The sequence below is a fragment of the Callorhinus ursinus genome, unplaced genomic scaffold, assembly GCF_003265705.2.
Source record: "Callorhinus ursinus isolate GAN/ISIS: 27379988/994484 unplaced genomic scaffold, GSC_fseal_2.0 scaffold23, whole genome shotgun sequence".
NCBI lineage: Eukaryota > Metazoa > Chordata > Mammalia > Carnivora > Otariidae > Callorhinus > Callorhinus ursinus.
The window spans coordinates 3,532,409-3,554,876 of NW_027397085.1; the positions used below are offsets into that span (position 1 = coordinate 3,532,409).

Here is a 22,468-nt window from a genome sequence, read left to right on the forward strand (position 1 = left end):
AGGCACTCTTTACAGTATACCATGGGTGTGTCCAAGAGGGACAGTATCAGGAGCTAGAGCACACGTGGCATGGTCACATGGTCCCAGAACAGGGACCTGGAGGGAGTGGGAGGTGGACGTGGCCAGGGAAAGGGTATTCATCATTAGAAGGTTTAAATCTAATATCGAGGACATTTTTCTGACCTTAAAATAACGAGGGTTGTACTTAAGCTGGCAGACAAAGAGGGTGAGAACAGCATTGAAAGCTCCCATCTGCTTATCTCAGAGCCATTATTGCCCAAACTGAGGCCTTTAGAGTTGGAGGACAGAGCTCTTGCCTCAGAGACACACTGCCTAACGGGCTGGTCATATTTTATGGCTTCAGTCTAAGCAGACCCTGCTGTCAGAGCCCATGCTCACTGAACTCATGGTTGCCAGATGGCATATCCAGGGGCTGGGGCTGGGCTAACCCACATTCCCTTGTGTCTCAACGTCTTTGCTGCAGTCCCATGATTTTCAGTGCTCCTTTAAAGGACCACAGGACGGGCTTTAGTCCTAAGGAACCCAAGAACAGGAAGCTAAGTCTCCTGTTCACTAACATTTGACTCTTCTCAATTTTGTAAAACGAATGAAATGGCCTTAAAATTTTATGAGTACACGGCACCTCACTAAAAACTTTCAAAGACATTAGGCATTCTCAGAGATTTAATAAAAGAGGGGGAAAAAGCTCATTTGTCCAGTGAATCAAGAGAGAGGGAGTTTCCATTGGGCCTGTACTTTTTCCCACATCACAACTGGCACCACCCCCCTCGCTCTGCTACACCTCCCTTCTCTCTGCCCTTCTGCTAGCATCATCCCTTCTTCCGCGTATCCGTCCTCCAGGACATGATGGGCGGGGGTGGCAAACACAACACTTCTGTCTCAGTATTTTGTTCAGGAATGTCACCACCTGCCTGGGCTCCACAGGTATTTCATTTTGTAACAAGAGACTGGAAATATTTCCCCTGTCTCCATCCCAAAGAGAAGCTACTATTCATTCAAACAGTAGGTTCTCTGATGCCACGAGGAAGTGGTGCCTGTTTGAGTTGCCACGAGAGGGTCTGCAGCTCAACTGGAGACACTTCTATTCAAAGGTGCATGATGTGCCAAGAAGAGAAAAGAGGTAGCCCACCCTCTCCTTGGAGGCTCACCGTCCACTGATGCTCTTGCTGGCCTGATTCTCATCTCTGGCAATGTCAAAATACCCACAGCCCCCTTTTAGGATGGGCTGGAGACCAGCCCAACTACACTTGAACTCTGTCATCAAATCTACATGGCTGTTAGTAGAAAGAGGACTAGAGCATGGGACATGGTAATAACCGTTATAGAAGCAATGAAGAAAGAAAAATCGGGCTGCAAAATGTGGACAATTTACTTTGTATTGTGGGGATATAAATACTTTTTTTCTGTTCTTTTATGAACTAAAAAAATATTTTTCAAAGTTAAATAAAATAATTTTGCCTGACTCGATCACTGATTCAGGTAAGCCTTATGAAAAGCTAACATAATGAGCTAAGACTCTAGGGAGGAACACATGACTTAATCAACTCAAAAGTACTTTAACAAACACATTTATTCCTACCATTATCCAAGGCAGAAATTTTTGCTCAGTTATCTTTTAGACGAGAATATGAAAACAGACTCATAAATGATGTCTTAATTCCTCTTGTCTATGGTTAGCCTAAATGATTACTCAAACATTTATTCTGAATTAAATCTACATTTTAGTTTTTTAAAGATTTTATTTAATCATTTGAGAGAGAAAGAGAGAGAGAGAGAACACAAGCGAGGAGAGGGGCAGAGGGAGAGGGAGAAGCAGGCTTCCCGCCGAGCAGGGAGCCCGATGTGGGGCTCAGATCCCAGGACCCCGGGACCGTGACCTCAGCCGAAGGCAGACGCTTAACAAACTGAGCCACCCAGGCGCCCCTAAATATACATATTTTTAAAGTAAATTTTGCTTATTTGTCAGGGGTCAACTGTATAATAAATTAAGGATATAAAGAATCACATTTCAGGGAAGCTTTAGAAACCCTGGCCCAAAGTAAGTGATGTCTTACTCCAGAAGAGAATACCATGCACTTAAAAAGTCCCTTTTGAAGACACCTGGAGGGGTCTTTTAGGTTGGGGTCTTTTAGGTTACTGCTCTCCTTTTCCTCCTTCATTTCTTAATGAAAAATGTCAAACACAAAGTTGATGAAATAGTATAATGCACTCCTATGTACCCATCACCTAACCTCAACAATTGTGAACTCATGGCCAGTCTCGAATCTCTCTCCATCCCCCTCCTGATCATTTTGGAGCAAATCCTAGATACGTCCCTGTATCTGTCAATACTGAGACATGCGTCTCTCAAATAATCATTTTTAAAGTCAAGACTGTTATTTATTTTGGTCTTGTTTTCTCCCCATGTGTCCTCCCAAATTAGCCATGAAATAATTAAAACAAGTTGCATGCAAAAAAAAGTCTTATTTTATTTTAAACATTCAATGGAACAGAATTCCTACCTGACTATTCAATGTTATTGCTCATTTGATCACAGTGGCCCTAACTCTTTGGGGCCACAAGTTCAAGTCCCAGCTGGGTACTTTACTCCTTGATGAGAACAAGGGGAGTAATAAACTGCGTCGGGGGTGGAAAAAAAAAGAGGGGAGAGAACGCCCTCATTTTTCCCTTTACCGGTGCTAATAAAAATGACTTCCATGAAGGAATAATGGAAGGGGGCTGGGAAGCCCGACAAATCAGACGTGTCTCAGCCTCAGCCCAGAAATAGAAACATTCTGCTTTTAAAACTGCTGCTGCCTCAGGAATGATTATTAGCAGGCTTCAAAGACCAAGGACACCCCGCCTCCCATTCCACAAAGTCCCTGTAGAAACACCAAGAATAAATGCAGGGAAAGGAAAGGAAATACTGAACTTTCACTTTTAAATGGAAGCCAAAACCAATTAGATCTCAGTTACCTTATAACGCGTTTGTTCCACATCATAGATCTTTTTCTCTGATACCATTTTGGGGGCAAAGAACTTGGCTAACTTTGCAAGGTAAACCCCATTCCGGAGCCCTTCTTCCAGTTCAGTGGTTGGTGGCAATTCTTCAACTAAGCAGACTTCCATCCACCTAGAAGGATGAGAGAAAAAAACGTTCAAGTGATTCCAGTTGGGTCACTTCGTGTAGATGAAGAGACGCAGCATCTTGCTATGTGTGTTGGAGATACTAACAAACGGAGCAGGACCTGAAATATCTTTAGCTGTCTGAGATGGGAAGAGAGGACTTTCTGGGTGGGCAAGGATTCAGAATACGAGATGAAAAAGGGCGACTCAAAGCCCAGCGCCACCGAACTCACTTCCACGCCAGAGCCTGTCAACTTCATCATTGCCTGAGTCGCAGCCAATTCTCTTTTGTGCCAAAGAGGAAAATGGCCAAACCATTTTGTATGGGTGGAATTAGTCTGCTGACATTATAGAAAAAAATAATTCCAAGTTTATAAACCCGGAGTGGAGCAGAGACTTGTAGGGCTGATGCCTTAGGGAAAGCAGAGTCCAAGGTACTGTACAATCTGTAGTTGCCTCAGTCCAGAAATGACTACGGGAAAGGGTAGAAAGGTGTGGAAAAGGAACACCAAACATTCAGAATGTTTTCCTCAAATAATATACATTCCATTTCCCAATACTGGGAACTTAATACAACATTCGTACTTTTGGAGGGAAAATGCAGTATTTACTGAGTTACAAAAAAATATCTCAGAAAAAGATCAGATTAAATCTCAGGACACTGTGCCAGTATTGTAGAAAAAAAAAAGCACCAAGGTCATTATGTGCTCAAGGACACACAGTGGGAGGGGAGACTGGGCCAGCTCACATTTCACACCGGTGTGTCAAGAATTTGCCAGACTTATGAAGATAATGCTATTCCTATCCATTGTCAAGTAACTATTACCTACTGTAAGATCCAAGAGGCAGATGTGCAGGTGTTTAGCGAAGGAGCCCTCACCTCCCTGCCACTGATCCACAAATCAGGAACTATTAGTGTGAGTACCATCCCTCTATGGCCAGTCCCTGCCTGAGGATCATTCCCACGTCTGCAGCTGATCCTATCAGCATTTGGCACAGAAGGACACTGTTCTGCGATATTAACAACTGATCCTGATCCAAGCAGTGAACACTGCAAAATATCCCAACTGCTTGTAGCTCTGGACGGCAGCTTTTAAAACCTCAGAGAGTCCCTAATAAACAGTATTTGCTGGCCACTTACTAGGCATCGTAAAATGTGGAATATATGAGAAAAATAGAAACATAAGCCCTGCCTTCAAAGAGCATTAGATATAATTGAAAACGCAATGAGATTCAAGGAAAAACCACAGAACCACACAAGAAAGGTTATTATTCCCAATGCTACACGGTAGTGCTTAAGAATAAGGCTGGGAATAAAGGAGGGTAACTGGGTGATCACTGGACTTAATCAGAGAAAGCACTGAAAAGATGATGGGACCTGGATTTGGCCTAGAAAAATGGAGTATTTGCAAAGGCAGAGAAGCACCAGAAACTGGGGAGCAAGACAGACTAAAGGCATAGAGGAAACACGGGCTAACTCATGGAGAAAACCCAGAGAAGACTTTGGGCTTCTGGGGTTCAGGGGGAGAAAGGAAATGAAGCTGAGTATATAAAGTTGGGCTCAGCAGGGCCTAGCACCAGAGCAGTGCTGTTATCTGTTGCCACAGGAAGCGGGGAGCTCCTGGCAGCCTCGCGGTGAAGGAGTGACACGCTGACAGTGGTAATTAGAGAAAATTAATCTTGTATGATGGATGCCCCGAGACAAAGCGCTCTTTCAGGCCTTTTCCATTGTGAGGAACAGAGGGGCTGAATTAGATAGAAGCAATGGGAAGGAGGGAAACCAGGAGACACGCTGAGGAAGCAAGAACAGGACTTGGTGACAGCTTAGAAAAGGAGGTCAGAGGAAAGGAAAACACTGCCGGCCAGGGCGAGGGGTCTGGTGTGGAGAGAGCTCTCTGCACGGGGATCCAACCCCGTGTTAACTGTGTGCCCCCAAGTATGTACCGGAATCTCTTGGGGCCTGTTTTCTCCTCTGCTAATGGGGTAGAGAATTAGAAGGATGGAATGATCATGTTTTTCCCAGACCTAAGATCCTAGGGGCAACTGTGAAACTGGGAGAATAAGGAAATGGTAAAACGAGATGAAGAACTTGGCTTTCACATATCACATACAAGGTGTATAAGGGGTATTTGGTTTATAGGAGCCTTGCTTCAAATTACTGAAGAGTACGTAGGCTTGAGAGATTCCTTAAAAATTAAGAAATCAATAATAATGTTGCTTTTTAAATAAAAATCTGGCCAAGTTAAAATCCACTGTACTGGGCCAGTTTTCTAATCTACATAAACTACAAGTCACAGCATTATGCGAATTCATTTTAAAACACAATCTGCTTTTGAATAATTAGCTTGACAATTTAAGAAATTGTTTTTCACACAATATATAACTGCTTTATAACAATCCCATGACTGGAGAGTATGTGTGAGGGGTGGGTGAGAGGTAAATTGACAATTGGCAGTGGAGGGGGTTAAATTGACAATACAGAACAAAGGGCAGGAAGCTAAAACAAAAAGTGAAATATGGTATTTTTTAGACTTGGGCTTGTTAACAAAAAGATAATTATACTTATTTCTGTCTATATTAGAATATATGTGCAGTTAGCTTCAAACACTATGGATACCAAAAAGTTAGGTTAGCCACAGCCTATTTAAAATACAGCCACTGCTAATACTTACGACATTATGAACTACTTGAGGCAAAGGCCATCTCTTCTTCAAGTTTATAATTAATCCCTTTGTGCCTGGCAATGTGTTTATACATTGTAGGTACCCCATAAACTGTTATTTAATGACGGATTCTGAGTGCATAAGAAAAACTTTTGCAAGCATCACAGTTGCATCATAAAATCTTCAGGACACTGCCAAAGATATGTCAGTGTAGCATTTTTGCAACATTAAGCATCAATGGGGATATCTCCTTTTGCTTCCTTGAACGTTAAATGATGAAGCTATTATTATCAATGATAGCTCATATTAAAGCACTATTTTGTGCTAGAACCTGTATTTAATACTTCTTGGGGATTATCATCTAATCCTCAAGATCGCCTCATAAAGAAGAGGTGATATTAAGATCACCATTTTTAGCTGATAACCTGAGGCTCAGTAAAGCCCCATGCCACACAACTGGGAACTGAAAGACCTCAGAAAGGTGCCAGGGCCTCTGTTCCTCTCACTTTAACTTTGAACTTCTCACGATTCACCTGGGCTACTTCCAGAGTAGGAGTAAGAGTTCCATGGTTTGGAGACATATGTGCCACCATTATCTCAGTATAGGGTCAGACCAGAGTACAGGGACTGTCAAAATTGAGTAAATTTCCTGGGGTTTCAATTATCCTCAAGAATTCCCTCTTTGTCACCTGTCTTGAAATGATGAATGGTAAATGGCATAGGCTGCCTCCTATGGGCGCTGTTTCAAGCAGGGATTCAAGCAGGGAATGTTTCAAGCAGAGTATGAAAAACTTAGAGCCTCTCTAAGGGGAGTCACCTCCTAGAGAATGCCCGTAAGCCTAGACAAGATCTCAAAGAGCCTTTAAAATATACTACTTGGAAACTCCTCGTAATTATTAGTCAGTGGATGATGAACAAAAATTGAGAGCAAGACTATTCTTCTGGGACAGGTGGTAAACTCTGACCAAAAAATCAGATAGACTGGCTACTTAACCTTGTTCTAAAGGTATTAAAATACCTCACAACGAAGCACAAACTATAATGCGCAAACGTCTAAACTAGGACACAGTCATGTGGGTTGAGAATCCTTTCAATCTACCTTTCAAAAGTATAAGGAAAGAACCTGGAGCAGAGATACCAAATGCTAGGAGACACCCCAGAAGCTAGGAGACAGCTAGGAGTGGCTGCTGGCCAGGGTCGACATTTCCCCATTTCCCATTCCCGTGGTATCTGTGTGGGGCCACGTGGCTGGGTTTTGACTGCAGACTAGGAGAGGAAATGATGTGCATTGCCCCTAGGCGTGCCTCAGGGAAGTCTCCCAGAGATGAGCTCCCCCGACTGTCTCCTCTGCTGTCTGCTGGCAGGATACTAAAGTTCAAGGCAAGGGAGGAGGCGCCTGGCTGTCTCAGTCAGTAGAGCACGCAGACTCTCGATCTTGGGGCTGTGAGTTCAATCCCCACACCGGGTGTGGAGCCTACTTAACATAAACAAAGAAATAAAAGAAAAAGAAAATCTTAAAAAATAAAATAAAATAAAGCTCATGGCAGCTTTGAAAGAGAAAGTAGAAGCACTCCCATCAGCCTGGGTCCCTAAATAACTGTGGTAAAGAAGCCGCTGTGCCTCCTTATCCTTGTCTGACATTATTGAACTTTACACAGCAAGAATTACACTCCTATTGTCAGCCTCAACTCAGTGGCTTATCTGTTGCAGAAGCCAGTGTTTTCCAGCCAAACCAATACCAATTCCTTAGCATGATTTCTATGGCCTACTGGGGTCAAATTTCCTCTAATGATCACAATGGCGAGACAACTGGCCTGATGTTCAGGAAGTCTGTCTCTGCCATCGGTAGCTGGATGGCCTGGAACAGGTCATTTAAAAGTCTAAACTAAATTTTAACCCTGAGTCTAAAATTATAATGGAATTCAGTATGATAGCATAATTATGTAATATGATTTTGTTTTATTAACCGTTTCATTGACAAATAATCCATATGCCATACACTCACCCATTTAAGATGTACAATGCAATGATTTTTAAACATTTATGGGGTTGTGAAATCATCACCATTATCAATTTTGGAACATTTACCATACTGTTTCCAAGGTTCATCTATGGTGTAGGATGTATCAGTACTGCATTCTTTTTTATTGCTGAGTAATATTCTGCAGCATGGCTATATCACACTATCAGTTTATTGACATCTGGGTTTTTCCCACATTTTGGCTCTTAGGAACAATGCTACTAACTTGTATATTAACATTAGTGTACAAGGTTTCAGATGGACGTAGGCTCTCATTTCTCTTGGGTATATACCTAGAAGTGGAATTGCTGGGTTGTAAAGCAACTCTGTGGTCAGTCTTTTTAGGAACTTCCAGATTGTTTCCCAGGGCAGCAGTAACATTTTATATTCCTACCAGGAATGTAAGAGAATTCTAATTTCTCCACATTCTTGCCCACAATTAGCTGTCTTTTTGATTACAGCCATCCTAGTAGATTCAAAGTGGTACCTCATTCTGGTTATTTTCATTTCCTGGATGGCTAATGATATTGAAAATCTTATCTGCTTATTGACCATGTGTATATCTTTGTTAGATATTCACTGTCTATTCAAATCCATTGCCCATATTTTACTTGGGTTGTTTTTTTATAATGGAGTTATATGAGTTCTTTATATATTTGGTACAGAAGTCCTTTATCAGATAAATGATTTGAATATCTCTCTTCACTCCGTGTGTTGTCTTTTCATTTTCTTGATGTTGTCCTTTGAAGAACAAAAACGTTTTAATTTCGATGAGGTCCCATTTATTCTTCCATTGCCTGTACTTCTGGTGTTAAATACAAGAAATCGATGCTTAACTGAAGGTCACAAATATTTCTTCTAAGAGCTTTACAGTTTTAACTTTTACATTTAGGCTTTTGATCCATTTTCAGTTATTTCTTATAAATTTTGAGAATAAATGGTCCAAATTCATTCTTTTGCATGTGCACTTACAGTTGTCCCACCACCATTTGTTAAAAAGACAATACTTTCCCCCACTAAATTGGTGTCCTTATAAAAAAAAAAAATCAATTGACTGCAAATGTACAAAGTTATTTCTAGACTCCTATTTTATTGATCTATATATGGATGATTTACATATGGATAGGGCATACAGTATATACATACAAAATGAAGTTATAAAGACCTCATGTCATCAAGAGCCTGTCTTCAAAAAAAATCAACCTAAAAACCCTCAGAAATGAAAACCAGAATTGGTCTGTTTTCCCTTCTCTCTGTAGGGAAAGTTCAGATCACTCACTGGGCACAGAGGATTGAGAAGTAAAAGGAATTTTCCTTTTTTTTTTTTTCATTTAAGCAGCCTCTCCTCATCTATTTTTATTTTTATTTTCTAGGTTAAGGCGAAAAAGAGAAATAACTAATGTCATTTTGTCTTGCAAGAGACCCAAAAAACAAAATTAAAAAACCCTTATAAAAACCATGAGACAAATGATCCATTCTACTGTGTTACTTCGTGCCTTGCGGAACATATGAAAGTTGTTTCACCAAGGCATTTGCTATCTGAATTGTTATTCAGGAAATCGCCAACTATAAATCTTGGTCTCTATCATACAGCACTGTATGGAAGAAATATCCTGAAAGTACAACTGCCGGCCAAAAAACAGAAAGTATGTGTTTTTTTTCCCTGTACAAACATTATTTTACCGCAATGTTCTGTTTCGTGAACTTTCAAGTATTGTAAGTCAATTTGTCTCCCTAAATGTTTTGAAAATCAGTTTAGGACGTATTATTTAAAAGAGTAAAAACAAAGACCAGATATTTTTGTACATGTAGTGTAACTGGTCACCTTTTGCGCCAGTAAGAAGAAAAATGTCAGGAGGACTGGGTTGAGTTTTCATGGTCAACCTTTCTCATTCACTGGAGGCTGATGCAAAATGGTGACCACAATTCCATCAGCCTTAATAGCTCAGGGGAACAGGGATGCAGGGAATCACATCCTGCAAAACTAAGGCGGGTCCATCCTATTCTCATACAATACTCAATTAGTTCACTGTAAGTAAGTGACATGAAATGTTTTTTTAAAAAAAGCACTAATTATTTTCTTTAAAACACAGACATGCAATACCATGAGAAGAATCAATAGATAACTCCACGATCTAACTGGAATGCATCCGACTTTGGTGGATGTATTTCTTACTCTCCTCTTTAGGAGGGAGATGATACAGCAGAATCTGTTGAGTTTGGCAAGCATTTCCCCCACTGTGTTCTACAGAATGCCGGCCCCAGGAGATGCTAATAGTGTCCTTGGAGGGAAAGGGGGACCAAGTAAATTAAAAAAAACACTACGTTCTATATCCTGTCTTGAAGATTCCTAAGTGGCAGTGGCATGCTGAAAGCTCAGAGAATTCCTAAAGTAGGAAACCAAGTTTAATTTCCTTTAACCTAATGTTTCCCCAAAGTTTTGGGCCACAAAACCCCTTTTTCCTAGAACACTTAGCAACATTTCATATAATGAAATAGCAGGCAACTAATAGACACAGTACAATTTACTGACTAAAACCATGGCAATAGGGGTTACACTTTCTGGGCTCAAATTCTAAGTTCCAGCCCTACACCAGTGACTCTTCTTTAAAACAAGGATATTTAAAAGTATCTGTCCTTGGTGGTGGTGGTGGTGGGAGGGGCTACTGCAAGGAGTTATTTAGCATACATTACAATGTTTGGCACCGTGCCCAGCACTGTTTTAGAACTCAGCTAACATTAGCCACAATTATTAGATGGCCTCAAGTTTGAATATGGCCTGTTCCCTTACCAGATGTAGAATCTTGAGAGATTTAATCCAATTACTATTTTTAAGAATCTACTACTTTCCAGACACTGTTCCAAGCGGTGGATCAGGCAAAGCCCCTCAGCTTACAGATCAGAGTCTCACGTTATCAATGATGTTAGGAAGCCAAGGGTCCCAAGCTGCTTTGCGGATTAAATTGAACAGCACCAGGACAGCGCTGGGCAGAGAGCTGGCCCTCAGAAGTCATGCGTACGGTTCCCTTCTCTTTAAACATTTTTTTTTTTTTTTTTGAGAGAATCTTTGCGGGCGAGTTACTTCTTAGAGAAGGATACTGGATGTATGAATGGTACTATCCTTCCCTGTGTTCCGTTAGGCATGGGATAAGAAAGAGAAATAAGCAGACCGGCCTGAGACAATGATGGATACAAGAAAGCCTGCAAACTTTGGAGCCCAATTTCTAACAGGTTGGATTAATTTTGGAAGAATTTGAAAAAAATGGTAAATTATCTCACAGAATACAGTTGCTCACATACATGCTCTATTGATGATTCTTAACTCCAGGCCCAAATCAGACTTTACTGTACTTCTATTTAGGCTTGGCCCAGCGAAACACCTACCTGAATGTACGGATGGTACAACATGCTTGCACACATGGCTGGCTTGGCATATACAAATACACAAACACAAAAAAGACATTTACGTGTTCTAAAATTTCTAGGTAGGCAGACACTCCATAAAGCAAAGAGCCTATAAGGTTAAAAAAAAATGTAACCCAAAACATGTACTTGTTTTTAATGTGGGGATTAAAGACATACATATATGTGAAGGGCATCTGGGTAGCTCAGTTGGTTAAGCATTTGCCTTTGGTTCAGATCATGATCCCAGGACCCTGGGATCGAGACCCATGTCCCTGCTAAGCAGGGAGCCTGCTTCTCCTTCTCCCTCTGCCCCTCCCCCCTGCTCGTGAGCTCCCTCGCTCTCTCCTCTGTGCTCACTCTGTCAACTAAATAAATAAAATATATAAAAAAAGACATACATATAGTTGAGAACACGTGTTGGGGACCTTGGAGCCTCTGGGATCCAGAGACCAGGGTAAGAATGAGAGGGGCCACAAGTCACACCTTCTTGGAATCTTCCAATGTGTTTTGCCCTCTGCTGGTGTCCAGTATACATGCCCGCATGTTCTTAGATACACAATCTTCTCCCCAGGATGTTCAAACAGTTATGGTCTACTAGTACAAACTTTTTCAAAAGCAATCTGATGATACGATAGTAAACAATTATTGTGTACCTGTTAAGTTCTGGGCACGGTGCTTCATAGAGTTTCATTTACTCTTCTTGTAACCCAGTGAGTTATCATCTTTAAAAACACATGGAGCCACGGGGCGCCTGGGTGGCTCAGTCGTTAAGCGTCTGCCTTCGGCTCAGGTCATGATCCCAGGGTCCTGGGATCAAGCCCCACATCGGGCTCCCTGCTCGGCGGGAAGCCTGCTTCTCCCTCTCCCACTCCCCCTGCTTGTGTTCCTGCTCTTGCTGTCTCGCTCTCTGTCAAATAAATAAATAAAAGCTTAAAAAAAAAAATGTGGAGCCAGGAAAAAAAAAGAATAAAAAAAAAAAAGGAAAAAGAAGCCACGAGGAGTCGGATATCAAGGAAGATGAAATATAGTGTCCAAGATTGTATATAAGTGGGAAAAACAAAGTACGAATTCAAAGATCACTCTGAAGTTTGTACATTAACCACCACACTATATGTTTCTTGAAAGAATACATGAAGAAACTTGAAATATAATCCAGATGTTTTACTTTGTGAATACAATTTAATCAATACAGCTATGGTCCAGGATTTCTGTTCAACACAAAATCTGCAAATAACCTACGTGTCTAACAAAATCATGTTCTGACCACTGTTTACAATGATATATAGCCACTCGAGATACTTTCAAAAAATATTTAAGAAACTGGAAAAATAGGGCTCCACACTGGGTGAGAAGCCTACTTAAAGAAAAGAAAAGAAAATGGAAAAATACTGGTGGTAAATTTAGGAGAAAAGGACAGAATGCAATATTATAAAATTCATAATTCTATTTCTAAAATGACATATATTTAAATAAGTGCACATGGACTGGAAAATATACTGCAAAATATTAACGGTGATTTTTCTTGTGTAATCACATAACTGGCAGACTTTTCATCTTTTCATGTATCATTTTTTTCTCTTATGTATGACTTCATAAAGAGAAAATAATGAAATAAAGCATATTCTCAAGTTCCTGTCTCTTTTGCATATACAAAAACAAGAGCTGGTTTGCTGACTAACCCCAGACCACTTGAGCCAAAATAGTCTTGTGGTAGCAAACGCTAAAATACTGACAAAAGCTGGAATAATGGGAGTAGAGGGGAACATGGTGGTTTGTGATGTAATCTAGTTTGTGATGGAGGATGGAAGCAGGAGAAGACTAAAAGAAAACATTCTGAGCTTTTTTTTTTTTTTAAAAATACAAGCATATTGATTGACACATCTAATACAACTGCCTCTGAAGGAAAACATTAAGTGCATGTCTCTTTCCATGTACCTCCAACCGCGTCAACAATCTGGCTTCAAGGCTTGGAAAGTAAAGCAAGATTCATCATTAATGAATATAACAAATGAGACAATAACAAATCAAGGGCACAGCTTGGATGAGCCTTGCTGCTTATAGTAAAACACGGGAGGAAACCGAGAAACTGAAGAAGGAATCGTTAAGCAGAAAGGCGGAACTTGAAGATGTGGAAAGTTCTCAGGTTTTCAACCTTGCAAAAAATAAGAAAGTGTGTTCTGGAGGGAACACCAAGGGCACGGCTGGATCATCAGTGCGTGAGAGTGCCCCTCATTCATCCCATCAGTCAGGAATGCGTACAGATGGCGCGATACCAGCAGAGACACTGCGCACTTGGACCATGACAAGAGATAAGGCAAAGACGAAGACAGGCTGTCAAACCTCTGGGATTTTACGGATGGGACAACAGAATTACCTGGCTACGAACAAGATAAGGGAAGAATGAGCCTGAAGATGATTCAGAGATGGATGGGCTGCCCTCCCACCCTAGGCCCAGCCTCTGCATGCTCCTTGGTTTCAGTGGGCCATGCTGCTGCCCCAGGGGGCCTGGAAGGCAGGGCCACCACCTTGATGGCCTGAAGGACAGAGTGTCAAGCAGATGATTCTTGAGCCTTAAAATTTAGTGTAACTTGCCCTGCTTGTTTTGACTTGTTTGGGACCCATGGGCCGTTTCTTCTTTCCAATTTCTCCCTTCTAGAATGTGAGGGCCTGTGCTTGTCCCCCCACTGTATTTTAGAAGCACGTAACTTGCCTGGTCTCACAGGTTTATGGCTGGAAAGGAATTTTTGCCTCGGAATGAATCTTACCTCTAGTCTCACCCACACTTGATCTAGATGGTATTTAGGTGAGATCTGGGACTTAGAGTTGACACTAGAATAGTTAAGATTTGAGGGCCGTTGGGATATAGACAAATGCATATTGTATATGAGAAGAACATGAGTTTGGGGGGGTCTAGAGGGTGGAGTCTTATGGCAGAACTGTGTCCCCTCCAAATTCATATGCAGATATCCTAAGGCTTAGTAGCTCAGAATGTGACTATATTTGGGGAAAGAGGAGAGTAAGTTAAAATGAGGCCATGAGGGCCGTCCCTAATTCAGAATGACTGTGTCCTTACGAGAGCAGATTAGCACAGATAGATACCAGGGCTATGTACACACAGAGGGAAGACAATGTGAGAACACAGCAAGAAGGTGGTCGTCTACAAGTCAAAGAGAGAGGCCTCAGGAGAAACCAAACATGCTGACACCTTGATCTTGAACTTCTAGCCTCCAGAAATTTGAGAAAATAAATTTGTGTTAAGTCACTCATTCTATGCTATTTTGTTATGGTAGCCCAAGCAAATACACTAGCGAGAACCCCAAACCCCATCATCCTCTAAAACCCCTTACTCACTTCCATTTCCCTTTACTGCATTTATTACTAGCTGGCAGATTATATCATATTTGTCTGACTGACACCTGCTTTAAATGTAAACTCCGTAAGAGCAAGGTCCTTGTACCTGAGAGGCATAGAGCACAATAGTTAAAAGCACAAACTCCAGAGCCAGCTGCCTGAGATTGAACCCAAACTCTGCCATCTATCTGTCCCGTAGCTTGGTTAAGTCCCTTAACCTGTGTGTCTCAGTTTCCTAATTTGTAACACGGGCTAATAGTATTACTGCTTCAGGGAGCTGTCGGTTAATAGAAGAAGAGCATGAGAACAGCGCCTAGCATGTAGTAAGTCCCTTTAGTGGTAGCTATCCATGGCTTTTATTGTTCACTGCTATCTCCCGGACCACCCTCTGCACAACTGCCAACAAAACCCACTGACTACATCTGTCCTTTAGCGCTATTTGTTTAGCCGTCCCCTGCCACACATTTTCTCCTAAGGCAGCAATTATGCTAGCCTTCTACCATGTCAAACATGCCTTTTCCTCTCGCCAGTCTGTGGCAGTCCCTTAGCTAACCCAACCCCACACCACACACGCACGCGCGTGCGCGCGCACACACACACACACACACACACAAGCTATTACCTTACATGAGTTACAGATTTAAATAGTATTTAGTAGAGGCTATACAAATATTTATACATGTGTGTGAGAGCCAGGTTTGCACTCTAAGGGGGCTCTCAGGAGACTGGCAATGCCATTCTCAAAGGATTGCAACGCAAGGCTTAGCACGCTACTCAGCACTTAGCAGGCACTTGGCCCTTCTATGAATGTATTTTCACACTAACCTGATGAGATCAGTATTACTTCCCCCCCCCTTTTTTTAAGATTTTATTTATTCATTTGAGACACAGAGATACAGAGAGAAAGAGAGAGCACAAGCAGGGGGAGAGGCAGAGGGAGAGGGAGAAGCAGGCTCCCCGCTGAGCCAGGAGCCCGATCCAAGGACCCTGGGATCATGACCTGAGCTGAAGGCAGACGCTTAACCATCTGAGCCACCCAGGTGCCCCAGTATTACTTCCCTTTGATAGAGAGGGAAAGAGGCTCAGAGAGTTAAGTACTACTTTGCTCACAGAAGCCCGTAAACAGACTTCAGTCCAGCTTGTCACCTCCACAGTACATGTGTCTTCCACACTGCACCGGCTCTGACAGATCATTTATGATGAATGGGCTCAACAGGGCTCACACTCACTTCCTGGCCATGTTCGCTTCATAAGCAGAAACTCACAGTGAAGCCTTCTTTGAAACTAAAATAAGCCAGTTTAGATCCTCACAGACTGGTTTTCCCAAAGTGAGATGTGCCTGTGCTTTAGTACAAGATGGAGAGAATATCTTCTTTGGGACTGGCTGAAGAGACTTTCAGTTTCAGAGGTATCTGTGGGGTTACAGCTCATAGTTGGGCTTTGAGTTCCCCAAAAATCCCGCTTCAAATTTAGTTCTACAACTCATTAGTCATGTTACCTTGGCAGGTAACCATCAACCTGGACCAAAACTCCCCCTTCCAGGAATTTGGGTACAACACCAGTGACCTCACAGAGAGGTCATGAGAACTAAAACAGATACCCTATGTGGAGTCACCCAGGAAAGAAAGGACCTGCCATGCAATAGGTGTTCAAGAAATAGTTGTTCATAAAAAGGAAGAAAAAGGAGGTAGGCAGGTGAGCATTAGTTTCAAGTATGATGTTCCAAAGGATCCATCAGATTCCACATGTTCTCCAAGGAGGGTCTCTCCTGTGCATCTGAGCAGTCTGGTCACATTGACCTGTACATGTAAGGTCCCAAGTCCTCTGGAGGGAGACTACTGGAGCATAGGACACCTTGCGGGAAAACCAGCAAATCAAAGTGCCGTGGAAAAGTGAACTAAAATATTGGATTCTGCCTAGTTGGCTTCTCAGAATTTGCCACAGGTGAGATGAGGCTGTCATGTTCACGTACAGTGCAAAACACCTTCCATTTGGCAAGGCAACCATGAGCTGGGGAAAAGAGAACATCAAGTACTAGGCAGGAGCAGTTTCCTGGCAAATCAACACTCATCTGAGGCTTCCGCATAAATTTTGGCCTCAATAACAACTGAAGGCTTGATGAAGCAGATTCTCCTTCCTGGTTTTGTCTGCATTGTGCACATGACCTAACCACAAAATAATCACTGTTCTTGCACTTTTCAACATTTCTTTGCCTCAACGTCGCAGGAAAATAAAAGCAACAAGGTTAATAAGCCCATCGTGAATTTAGGTAATTTGCCACAACTCCTTTCTACTCTCAACTCTTTTTTACAACCCTCTCCTACTCTCTACCCAAATATTCAATATCGAATTATTAAATAGACATTCTAGAATACCAAGAGAATGCCATAGCTAAAGCCAGGCCATATTTTAAAACATAAGAAACGTAACTGGCCCAAACTGTATCCAGTGTGAATTTCCTTTCTTCTCTTCCTTCCCTTAAGCAACAGGTATCTTGTGTTCAAAGTTAACCCTCTCCTGGAGATGGGAAATCAGACAGAGATATAAGAACTAGTTCTTCTGGAGTCGTACAGATCCAAAAAATAGTAGTTCTCAGTGGACAGTACTGAATAGCGAGAGAAGACGCTACTGAAAGGTTGACCAGCCAGACATGCGATTTCAGTACCATGCCCAAAGCCCCTTCCCCCTCCAGCTATGTCCTTTGCCCAGTCATTACTAATTTCCCCACCCCCATTGCCAGCTGTACCAAGGAAATGACAAACAGGGATTCGCTAGATGCCATCATTCATTGTCACCAAGAGGAGAATGAAAAGAATCCAACAGATGTTCTTGCCAACGCCTTCCACGCTCCACTCCCACACCACCTCCTCTTCACCGATATACATCTTTATAAGCAGCCAGCCACTTTTTAATAGCCCTTCAGTTGGGATACATGAGGAGCAGGCAGTAGGAGCAGCACCCCCAGCACCATTCTCCTCTATATGCTTGACCGTGTTTACAGTTCCCAGCTCACATGCTCCCCAGGCCAGACTGAAGCAGGGCTGTGCACCAGCTGGCTACTGGTGACCCAGACGGTGTAGGGCGGAAGGGCTCGTGACTCACGCGGTGCTGTACGTGCAGGAGGCCTGGCGGCAGAGAAAGGGCATATAAGCAGGTAGCAGATGGCACTCTCCACAACTCCTTCTCAACACAGAGAACCTGCAGTTCCTCATTTCTCCGCTGACCATCAGGACACTGATAAATCAATTTCCATGGCAACAGCTCTAACTATAACACTCTAAAAATAAAAGAAGTCTGCTTTAAATGGAAGACAGACACTTGCATTCATTTCTGGAAACACAGAGAGGGGAAGAATGTGGCAACATGCATCATAAGCCACAGAACAACGTTTCTCCTTAACTGCGTAATTCCCTGTTGCCCATCTATTCTGGCAAAATAATAGAAGAAAATGACAGCAACAAAAGACCAACTGTATGCACAAGGGTGTTAATTACAGTGATATTAAAACGTCAACCAGTTAGAAGTTGTTTCACGGAAGAGACTGTGATATTATAGATATAGATGAAATATTATGTAGCCATGAAAATTTACGATGGTAGCTTAGAAAAATGGAGGAACAATGATGTAGTGAAGTGAAAAACAATAATGCCAATTTATGTTTTTTTTTGTTATAATTCTGCCAGGTATATCCACCTATGAAAAATTTAGAAAAGTTGATTACACTAGGTTGGGGGAATTTTAAGGTTTCTTAGATTTCTTTCAAAGTGTTTATGAAAAACAAAAAATAAGATCAAAGAAAAACTGGGGTAAAAGTCACCACAACTGCTTCAACTACATTCAGAAATCTCAGTTATGCCACACCAGGACAGGTAGCAGCAAAGTAGATGTATACCTAGCAATAAGAATGGAACTTTCAGAGCCTAGTAAAACAAAACCAAGAATCCTCAAACTAAAAATAACTAAAAGCTAAAACTAAGATAGCCTTACATTTGCCTAAATTAAAAACACAGTTGACCTTGGAACAACATGGGGGTCAGGGGCATCGACCCTCACCACCACAGCTGAAAATCTGCATATAGGTTTTGACTCTCCAAAAACTTAACTACTAATAGCCTACTGTTGATTGGAAGCCTTACTGGTATCAGTCAACTAACACATATTCCGTATGTTAGATATATTATTTATCTATTCTTATAATAAAGTCAGATAAAGAAAAAATTGTTAAGAAAATCATGAGGAAGAGAAAATATATTTACAGTCCTGTATTTATCATATAATCCCCACATTGTTCAAGGGTCAACTATATTTTTAAGTTCAAATCTGTGTTGTTCAAGGATCAACCGTACCTACACACAAGATGAGATACAATAATGCACACAGACCTAAATGATACATTTTATACATATCCCAATAGTAGCCTCTGGGAAGGAGGAAACTAGGGCTACAAAGAACTTAAACAGAGCCCAGCACACACCCGTGGACACCACTGTGTGACGTGTGAGACTATGTACCATACCCTCAAGAGTGTGGTTGGCTCAACCTCTGCACCTGTCACTTCCCAAGACATGTTCCATGGTCCCCAACAGTAGTTGCTTTATAGAATGGCCATTCTGTTCAGTCCCAGATTCTAATTTTCCTTCTGCTTAAATCACGATTAAAAGATTGCAGGAAATCATCAATACCGAAAACTATTTAATCACGTTCCCAACTGTGTACACAATTGTGTCACACAATTGCATAATAACTGTAGAATAAGATGTGAGTATATGAAGTGTTTATATATTTGTATATGTGGTATTACAACTGCATGTAACTATTCAGAAATTACACTTGTAATCTACAAAAGAAACTATCAAGAGTGGCTACCTCGGGAGGGGAGCTGGAAAAAGGAAGACTTAATTCCCACTGTGTACTCTCTTCTGGACCTTTTAAATTTTGTGCCATGTGCATGTATGACCAAATAGACATTTCACGGCACTAAACAACCACCCACCCTGTATACATAATATTACAAAATAGGCTTGAGAAGCAAAAGGTTCCAATTACACCAGAATCAGTAAGACTCCAACCCAGTTCTCTCTAAGCGGCTACCCTGGTTTCCCTTGGCTAGATACCATTCTTCCCAGGTCCTTTTCACCTTGCTCAACCAGAATCAGCTCACCAGGTGGCAGCATTGGCTGCTGTACTTGGCTGGACAGCTCTGATTTTATATGTAGGTTAATTATTAATTAGAGCCACCTAGATTATCTTCCCAGGACCAAAAGCAGCTGGGGACGGCATTCTCTGTTATATGTCCCCACCCTTGAGTCTGTAGGTCTTGGCACTGAGAAGTATAGACGCCCTGGGATTTGATGGCAGGAGCCCCAGAATCCTTGTATCTTGTATCTTAACAAAGCCATGTTAAAAAAATTTTTTCAACTTGGGTCCTCTTCTTAAGATTTTATTTATTTATTTGAGAGGGAGAAAGTGAGCAGGGGGAGGGGCAGAGGGAGAAGGAAAGAGAGAATCTCTCTCAAGCAGACTCTGCACTGAGCACAGAGCCCGATGTGGGGCTCGATCTCACGACCCCAAGATTATGATCTGAGCAGAAATCAAGAGTCGGTCGCTTAACTGAGCCACCCAGCTGCCCCCCATTTGGGTCCTTTTCGTAGAAGTCAATTTCTTCACTGTGTGCTAGCTCTTGAGTCAAAATAGCAGCTACCTGGGGTGGAGTGGCCACGAAGAAGGAGGAGACAGGGTCATCAGGCCAATGGTGCCTGTGGGATCTACTCTTACAGCATGTTCGAGAATTGGGCACCTTAATTGCCATCCACAGTGCATTCTCACTCAGAGAGCCTCTGAGGTACGCCAGAATTTCCAGACAGATAATTAAGTACTACTTCACTTGTCTAACAATTCTTCATTGTTCTGTATTAAAACGGACATCAGAAATAGAGAAAACTTTTTTCTGTGGCCAACCCTTAAAAGAGGAGGGGAATGCAAGTCCACCACATGAATAAAAAGGAATCTTGTCCCACCCGCCGTGGGGAAAAAGTGACACACAAGTGGCATTTGTAGTGGGGAGGGGCAAGAAGCCAGAAAGGAAACTTCTAGAGTAGTGAGAAAATGAAGTTCAAACTATGCTGCAGCCAGGGACAAGAACCGACAAGCAAAGAGTGGCAGACACAAAAAGAAACTGGCTGGCAAGCAGGAGATGCACACACGGCTGAGATGCACACACCGGTTTCCCCTCTGACAGGAAGCACAAACCATCGGGGCCAACTCGGTTTCTGACAACAAGCTTTTCAGCTCAGCTGCCTGGACAAATGACCAAACGAGCTTCAGAGAAGAAACCTGGAGAGCGGAGGCTGGGAGCGGAGTCCCCCTCAAGCACCGAGAGGCCCCCTCACATCCTTCTTCTACCACTACCCTCCTGTTCACCTAGCGCTTCACCTTCAGGGAAGAAGTCATTCGCGACCACACAGAGAGAGCCAGGCTGCAAACCACAAGGAGAGTCAGGCCAAGGTTGGAGGGAACAGGAGCCGGTTATAAGAGAACATGATCACACCCTGGTGTTCTTAGGTTTCAGGAAATGTGGCTTGATCGACAGTCCGGCCAGCTCCGTGCAATAACAAATCCTGCTGCGAGGGTGTTGTGGGGCTGGCTCACGTGTCACAATGCCTCCATTTCATGGCCACAAGGCAGCCTCACCTAACACCTTCCAGTCCTGATTATCTGGAAGATACGGGATCCGAAGCCGATCACTGATCACCTTTACCATAGAAGTATCGACAGACGTTGCTAACTGTATTTCCAGACCACAGGCATCCACTCTGTTTATGTCGGAAGCCATAGTTTGGCAGATACACAGAATATTAAATGGATGGGCACACACTCAGAAACACAGATATCAAGCTTACGTGAAGAGCAGTTTCCTCAGTATGATCACCAGTGGACCAGAACAACAAGCAGGGACTGAGAATTAGGGTAACACACTGAAGAGCCACTATGCCAGCCTGTGAGAGAGCTAGAAGCGTACCTGTGCCTTATGCGTGTACAGAAACATGACTTCAAATTATTTCAGCTAAGAAGAAACACTCCGATTTGAAGCAACCTTTAACCAGTTGGGACCAATCTGTTGGCAAGACTTGCGCCAAAGGGCTTGAGGCATGCAATGACAGATACAAGATTTCAGAATTTATCGGAAAGTGTCAGTGGAAGTGTTAAGTAGCTAGGTAGAGCATAAGTATCAGTCACTTATAATCACCTAAATTATTAATATAAACTGGAATAAATGGAGACTAACTTTAGCCTCAGAAAATCCATTCTAGCAGGCCCTGCAAACAGATGACTGCAGGGGTGAGGCAGTTATTGGCAAGGGGTGAAGCTGGGCCGGGAGAGGGCTATGTGCCACTCAGCCCTGCTGCCTTGTGAGAGCATGAACCCCTGGGGCCCCACCTCCAAGATTTCCTTGTAAGTGGGAAATCCAAGTTTTTACAAGCTTTTCTGATTTTTAAATGCTCAGAACTAATTAAGAAATAGTTAAACACTCTGCATGTCGAATGAAACACATCTTAAACTTTTATTACATTACAAAGGGAAGTGAAAACAAGCCCCGTGAGTATGTTTTCAGATGGGTAAAGGTTTGGCCATAAATTTACAAGGTTAACAGATGTTCCTTCTTAGCAGATTCTTGAAAAGTATAGTTTAAAAAAGAGGCAAGACACTCTATTTACACAATGAGTACATTTATGATAAAATACGTTAGAAGCTACACAAAAGTATAATAGGGACATTGAGGAAGTGCAAATCAAAGCCACAATGATATCTATCATCCAGTAGCATGGCTGTTTTAAGAACACACAGAAAATAACAAATGTTAGTGAAGATGTAGATCAGTTGAAGCCCTCATAGATTACTGGTG

General features: G+C 42.2%; 1 protein-coding gene across 5 annotated transcripts in view; it reads right to left on the bottom strand.

Annotated features, from left to right (window-relative positions):
* IQGAP2 (IQ motif containing GTPase activating protein 2) overlaps positions 1-22,468 on the bottom strand; it is a 286,558-nt gene that overhangs the window by 143,799 nt on the left and 120,291 nt on the right. For 3 of the 5 annotated variants that reach the window (XM_025892589.2, XM_073905308.1, XM_025892591.2), the window contains exon 3: positions 2,977-3,133. In XM_025892589.2, the coding sequence (XP_025748374.2) occupies positions 2,977-3,133 (157 nt within the window). Of the gene's footprint in view, positions 1-2,976; positions 3,134-3,234; positions 3,252-17,667; positions 17,762-22,468 lie in introns of those variants that run through there. The other 2 variants (XM_025892590.2, XM_073905307.1) reach the window with 2 other exon arrangements.